The sequence below is a fragment of the Cheilinus undulatus genome, linkage group 1 (assembly GCF_018320785.1).
Source record: "Cheilinus undulatus linkage group 1, ASM1832078v1, whole genome shotgun sequence".
Lineage (NCBI taxonomy): Eukaryota > Metazoa > Chordata > Actinopteri > Labriformes > Labridae > Cheilinus > Cheilinus undulatus.
In genome coordinates, this window is record NC_054865.1 from 418,493 (window position 1) to 425,503 (window position 7,011).

General features: G+C 46.2%; 1 protein-coding gene across 1 annotated transcript; it reads left to right on the forward strand.

The window, feature by feature from the left end:
- The first annotated feature begins 1,851 nt into the window (after positions 1-1,851).
- Positions 1,852-3,297, forward strand: LOC121512657 (zinc finger protein 235-like). Its single transcript, XM_041792040.1, has 2 exons — positions 1,852-2,467; positions 3,000-3,297. Exons 1-2 carry the CDS (start codon positions 1,910-1,912, stop codon positions 3,060-3,062), a joined length of 621 nt encoding a protein of 206 aa, XP_041647974.1. The 5' UTR covers positions 1,852-1,909; the 3' UTR covers positions 3,063-3,297.
- The last annotated feature ends 3,714 nt before the right edge of the window (positions 3,298-7,011 follow it).

Genomic DNA, 7,011 nt, shown 5'->3' on the forward strand with positions numbered 1-7,011 from the left:
TAGTTTTAACGATTTAACGAGCTGAAGAACAGAGTCGGCTTTTCATGGAATAACGGGGTGGAGTTTCAGGAAGGCCAGAAACCAGGGCTCATCAGAGCCAGCCTTTTCTCAGCAGATGGTGGAGATACGATGGAGATATTTTACCTCCATGTTTGTGAGGCAGCCATGTCCTCCTCTGGCTTTGTGCTAATACGCTGTGCCATGATTGGTCTAGAACATGTGCTGCAAAGGTCAGTGGTTTTACTGGCGGTTGATTTTAAATTTGAATTAGGAAACCAAGTCAAGAAACACACCGTCTCCCATTTACTGCTTCAAAATAGGAATAAAACACAAGAGAAGCTGCTTTTGACTCTTTCAGGCAGTTCAGATGAAACTCAGAATCAATGAAAACATTCTGTTGCCCCTTTTTTCTGTTTTTCTGTGTTTCTATTCTTTCTGTGTTCTGACCACCAAAGAATGGAAGAGTGGGGATGTAACATTCTGTTCTCATATATGGGTGACCTGTTGCAGGTGTGCCAGGCAGAAGAATGTTACATCACCACTGTTCTGTCCTTTGATTTCCCCTTTTTATCAGAACACAGAACAGTAGGTAGGAAAAGGTTTTTTTTTTTTTTAAAGAAAAATGGATAACTGGGAAGAAAACAGTTACATTTTTGTTTTGTTTTTTGATTTTGCTTCTGTTTTTCTTTTCTGTTCGTCTTGTTTTAGTTTTAATTGATGTTTTTTGTTACTTTTTGGTCTTTTTTTAGTTTTTACTTGTTTTTTTTTTGGCTTGATTTTTTGTTTGTTTTTGTTTTCTTTACTGTATTTTTCTTTTTTGTCTTTTTGTTTTAGATGTTTAGTTTTACATTTGTTTCTGGACTTTGGATTTCTCATTTCAGTTTAAAAATCATTCAGCCGTTAAACACAGAAGCCCTCTCTGCGTGGCGTTGGTTCTCAGCAGGGTTCCTCATGCAGAGCTTTTCAGAGAGCAGGAACTCAAACGTCTGGTTGGAGGACGGTGAATGTCTGTAAAACCCATCAAACCTTCACTCCACATAAATCTATCTCAGTCTCACATTGTGTGAGGAAAAGCGACTTATGATATATATCTAACAAGTAATCACACTCCCTCCTCTATGAAAGCCCATTCAAACATTAAATGAACTGAAGCTGTGTTATTAAAAACAGAATTGTTTAAAACAGCTAGTTTTTATTGAGTTTTTTACTTTATGATGCACCAAAAAATACAGAAAGATTAAAGGTCAGAATGTTACTGGGCTAAGATTTTTGTGAAAGAGAGAATCTGAAAACAGTTCTGTTCTGTTTTAGTTTTGTTTTTGTTTTTATTTTGTTTGGTTTGATTTTGTTTTGTTTTGTTTTTGTTTTTTTTTTGTTTTTTTTATTTTAATTTAAATTTTTTATTTTTTTTATTTTTGTCCTGTTTTGTTTAGGGTTTTTTTTTTTTTGTTTGTTTTTGTCTTGTTTTGTTTCTTTGTTGTATGATTGTTTTTTTTTCCTTCTTACCCATCCTCTGGTCTGCATGGCTGTAGTTTCAGTAACTTCTTTGGTTTACTCCAGCCCTAATGCCTTCTTCATTTCTCACATTTTTATTTTTCATTGAACAGAGAGCAAAGTGGAGCGAAGAGGAGACACAGAGATTGTCAGCTCATCCATAACTAAAGGGAGGGAGGAGACGGAGGAGAGATGGGAGGAGACAGAGTGGAGACGGGAGGAGACAGAGGAGAGACAGGAGGAGATGGAGGAGAGAGAGGAGGTGACGGAGGAGAGACAGGAGGAGACAGGGGGGAGAGGGGAGGAGACAGAGGAGAGAGGGGAGGAGATGGAGGAGAGACAGGGGAAGGATACATGTGAGGGGGAGGATAGGGAGGAGGAGGTGAGCTTGGATGAAGGAGAGCCATCAAGATTCATGAAGAGGAGGAACCAAACGTCACTCAGGAGGAGGAGAGACGTGGACAGATCAGCAGACAAGGACAGTGATGAAAACATCAATAATGAGACTCTGGTTGATTGGAGCAATAAAAACATGAGTCACAATGTCAGTAATGATAAATTTAATTTCGATGATAGTTACCATAATAATAGTAACGATAATGACATCACAGACGGCGTGGACTCCTGTGTCACCGCTGCTCCTCCTCCTCCTCGCTGCAGCTCCCGCCTGGCATCTAAGCCACGCCCCGTTCACTGTCTCTCTAACCGTGGGAAATGCCACTCTGACCCCCCCACACACAAAGAGCTCCCCACAGAGAGGGAGGGGTCCATGAGGGCATCTGAGCAGGGGGCGGGGCTTATCTGTGCTACAGGTGAGAGAGAGAGGAAGTACCGCTGCTCTGTCTGTGGGAAGAAGTTCTTTCAGATCGGACACCTGAAGAAGCACCAGTTCATCCATACAGACCACAAACCATACAGGTGTGACCAGTGTGGGCGGAGCTACACGTCTGCAGAGAGCTTCAGAGCTCACCAGGTAAACAGGGAGGGTCAGAGATGCCTTTCTCTCTTTTTTACTTCTTTGTTGATTGGTTTGTTTGTGTCCTTCTCTCTCTAGCCATATTTGTTTTATTCATTCTATAGTCATTGATTCAGTAGACAGACCTAGACCCGGTCTTCCCGGTCCATCTGGTAGATTCTCTTGTATTTCAGTAACAGCTGCAGACAGACCTAGACCCGGCCTTCCCGGTCCATCTGGTAGATTCTCTAGTATTTCAGTAACAGCTGCAGACGGTTGGAGAGTCATAGAAATGCCCATCTCTAGCATGTTTCTCTTCCTCCCACATAAACACAGACGTCAGAAATCTAAGTGGTCGTTATTAGAGAACTTTTATTTCTTTAACCACTCTCGTATGTTTGGCATTCATGTGCTGACATTTGTGGTTATTGATCAGTAAATATTTCCACTGGTTTTATCAGATTATATTTCATTCTTCTGTCCCTCACTGGATCCTCTACACTCTGTCTGTAACGTGTCTGTCCTCTCTGTTCTGCTGATGGACTCATAGCCAGCTCATGTCAGAGATAAAAACCAACCCTCAGACAACCAGAAGCCTTCAGAGTCTTTATGAGAGGATGAGAAGTCCTCCTGTTTGTCCATGAAGCTCAGCATCCGAGCCATCCTGCTGAGTTGAGAGTAAATGAACGCCACAGACAGAGACACAGACGCTGTAACCACAGTAACATGCTCTATGTCTGTCCTGAAGACGGATGGATGGATGGATGGATGGTTCGATGGATGGATGGATGTTGGATGGATGGATGGATGGATGGTTGGATAGACAGATGGATGGATAGAAAGATTTATGGATGGATGGGTGATGGAGGGGTCAGTAGATAGATAAATGCATTGTTGCAGTAATGGATGGATGTTGGATCAGCACTGTGCCCCTTTCCACAGAGACAAGGATGATGTCTGCATGTTGATGCGTTCAGGAGCAGCAGCCGTTTATTGAGGATGTATGCAGCAGTTACAGAAAAACATGGATCCAGAGAACACTCACTGATTTATGAGGCTTCAGAGAGTTTCACCACGTCTACACAAGACTACAGCCAAAAACTACAGAGACACTACAACACTGTCTGGATGACCAAGGATTAGTACGGGGATGAAGGGTCCTGATTCTAGTCTTAAAGCCCTGGACTGGTCCTGATAAAACCAGGTGATGAATCCTCATTTATTGTTCTGTTCTCATTGTTGAAGCTGAAAAAGCAGGTCTACCACAGACCTACTGCTGGTCTACCGCAGACCTACTGCAGGTCTACTGCAGACCTACTGCTGGTCTCCTGCAGACCTACTGCAGACCTACTGCTGGTCTACCGCAGACCTACTGCTGGTCTACTGCTGGTCTACCGCAGACCTACTGCTGGTCTACTGCAGACCTACTGCTGGTCTACTGCTGGTCTACCGCAGACCTACTGCTGGTCTACTGCTGGTCTACCGCAGACCTACTGCTGGTCTACCGCAGACCTACTGCTGGTCTACTGCTGGTCTACCGCAGACCTACTGCTGGTCTACTGCAGACCTACTGCTGGTCTACTGCTGGTCTACCACAGACCTACTGCAGGTCTACTGCAGACCTACTGCTGGTCTCCTGCAGACCTACTGCAGACCTACTGCTGGTCTACCGCAGACCTACTGCTGGTCTTCTGCAGACCTACTGCTGGTCTCCTGCAGACCTTCTGCAGACCTACAGCAGGTCTACCGCAGACCTACCACAGACCTACTGCTGGTCTACCGCAGACCTACTGCAGGTCTACTGCAGACCTACTGCTGGTCTCCTGCAGACCTACTGCAGACCTACTGCTGGTCTACCGCAGACCTACTGCTGGTCTACTGCTGGTCTACCGCAGACCTACTGCTGGTCTACTGCAGACCTACTGCTGGTCTACTGCAGACCTACTGCTGGTCTACTGCAGACCTACTGCTGGTCTACTGCTGGTCTACCACAGACCTACTGCTGGTCTACTGCAGACCTACTGCTGGTCTACTGCTGGTCTACCACAGACCTACTGCAGGTCTACTGCAGACCTACTGCTGGTCTACTGCTGGTCTACCACAGACCTACTGCAGACCTACTGCTGGTCTACCGCAGACCTACTGCTGGTCTTCTGCAGACCTTCTGCAGACCTACTTCAGGTCTACCGCAGACCTACTTCAGGTCTACCGCAGACCTACTGCTGGTCTACCGCAGACCTACTGCAGGTCTACCGCAGACCTACTGCTGGTCTCCTGCAGACCTTCTGCAGACCTACTTCAGGTCTACCGCAGACCTACCACAGACCTACTGCTGGTCTACCGCAGACCTACTGCAGGTCTACTGCAGACCTACTGCTGGTCTACTGCTGGTCTACCACAGACCTACTGCTGGTCTACCACAGACCTACTGCAGGTCTACTGCAGACCTACTGCTGGTCTCCTGCAGACCTACTGCAGACCTACTGCTGGTCTACCGCAGACCTACTGCTGGTCTTCTGCAGACCTACTGCTGGTCTCCTGCAGACCTTCTGCAGACCTACAGCAGGTCTACCGCAGACCTACCACAGACCTACTGCTGGTCTACTGCAGACCTACTGCTGGTCTACTGCAGACCTACTGCTGGTCTACTGCAGACCTACTGCTGGTCTACTGCTGGTCTACCACAGACCTACTGCTGGTCTACTGCAGACCTACTGCTGGTCTACTGCTGGTCTACCACAGACCTACTGCAGGTCTACTGCAGACCTACTGCTGGTCTCCTGCAGACCTACTGCAGACCTACTGCTGGTCTACCGCAGACCTACTGCTGGTCTTCTGCAGACCTACTGCTGGTCCTCTGCAGACCTTCTGCAGACCTACTTCAGGTCTACCGCAGACCTACTGCAGACCTACTTCAGGTCTACCACAGACCTACTGCTGGTCTTCTGCAGACCTTCTGCAGACCTACAGCAGGACTACTGCTCCATGACATCAATTATGAACAAGTTTATCTAGTCTGTCTGACTCAGGTCCACTCATTAAAGGGATATTTCAGGATTTTTGAAGTTGGGTCATATGAAGTGCTTGGCTATAGTAGTGGCATTAGCCTCCAGTGATTTCCGTGTAATTTGATCCTGTTGTTATTACGAGCTTGGAGAGAGCCAGCGCATAGCGGCTGTAGATGGGAACATGTCAGCGTAAATTAACGAATTTTACGAAAAAACAGGCCCAAGAAAATATGTTGGCTTGCCTGTGCGCTGTGTCATAAACGAACACAGCACTTTATTTCTCCTGAAAACCCCTTCTGTGTCAGGAACTAACTTACGATGCAGGTTTCGCCATTTTGTATCCTTCTGCCACCGCTCACTGTTTACTTCACACATCTGCCGGTCAGCTGTGTGGATTGCAGTGTAGCGGGGTCAAGCATCGGTTACTACAACACTTTTTTGGGTTTTTTAATCTGTTTTCTTTAGATTCAGAAAACGCCGTGTACGTGCATTTATCCAGACTGTTTAAACAAGCACACCTCCTGGACACCACACATATCAGCCATTAGAGGAAAAGGCGACAGTCATAAGCTTACCTGGATGACAAATTTCCATTCGGCCCTTCAATTCTGGATGGAGCGTGATGCAGACTGCAGGCGTCTGTGAGCCGCTATCCTCTGATTCAGTAATGTCCTGAAGAAGTGTCGAAACTAAGTCCCACTCATGACAACAGCAGCTCTCTGAGTGGGTTGGCATGGATTCACATTTTCCACACCTACACCACCAGGTAACTCGGGATCTCTCCTGCTCTAAAATTTCAAATGAAGGTTCTCTGGTCTCTCTTTCAGCCCGCTGTATAAGTCTGGTCTGTATCCGTCTGTGTAAGTTCTTCTTCAGTGTACTCCGGTTCGTACAGATATCCTCTCGTATCCACAGTAAAAGGCATGTCATCATCACTCGTGCCGAAATCGCTCGTTATCCTTGTTTTAGCTTGAAGAGGTGTTATTATTCCTGAAGAAGTCCGCAGACCCACACAGCTGACCAGTGGATGTGTGAAGTAAACAGTGAGCGGAGGTGGAAGGATACAAAATGGCGAAACCTGCATCGTAAGTTAGTTCCTGACACAGAGGGGGTATTTGGGAGAAATAAAGTGCTGTGTACGTTTACGACACATCGCACAGGCAAGCCAACATATTTTCTTGGGCCTGTTTTTTTGTAAAATTCGTTAATTTACGCTGACATGTTCCCATCTACAGCCGCTATGCGCTGGCTCTCTCCGAGCTCGTAATAACAACAGGATCAAATTACACGGAAATCACTGGAGGCTAATGCCACTACTATAGCCAAGCACTTCATACGACCCAACTTCAAAAATCCTGAAATATCCCTTTAAGCGTACAGCTGTTTTAGTTCAGCTACAGCAGTGATGGTCTTGGTCTTGGTGCAGCTACAGCAGTGATGGTCTTGGTCTTGGTGCAGCTACAGCAGTGATGGTCTTGGTCTTGGTCTTGGTGATTCTGTGTGAGTCAGGCCCCAGTGTTCTAACCTCTAAAGTTTGGGTCTAGTTGAACCTTC

Excerpts from the sequence above, each read along its gene's own strand:
- LOC121512657 (XM_041792040.1), top strand. The coding sequence starts at position 1,910 with ATGAAGAGGAGGAACCAAACGTCACTCAGGAGGAGGAGAGACGTGGAC. Across the intron at positions 2,468-2,999 it reads AGAGCTTCAGAGCTCACCAG|CCAGCTCATGTCAGAGATAA; the intron begins GTAAACAGGGAG and ends ATGGACTCATAG.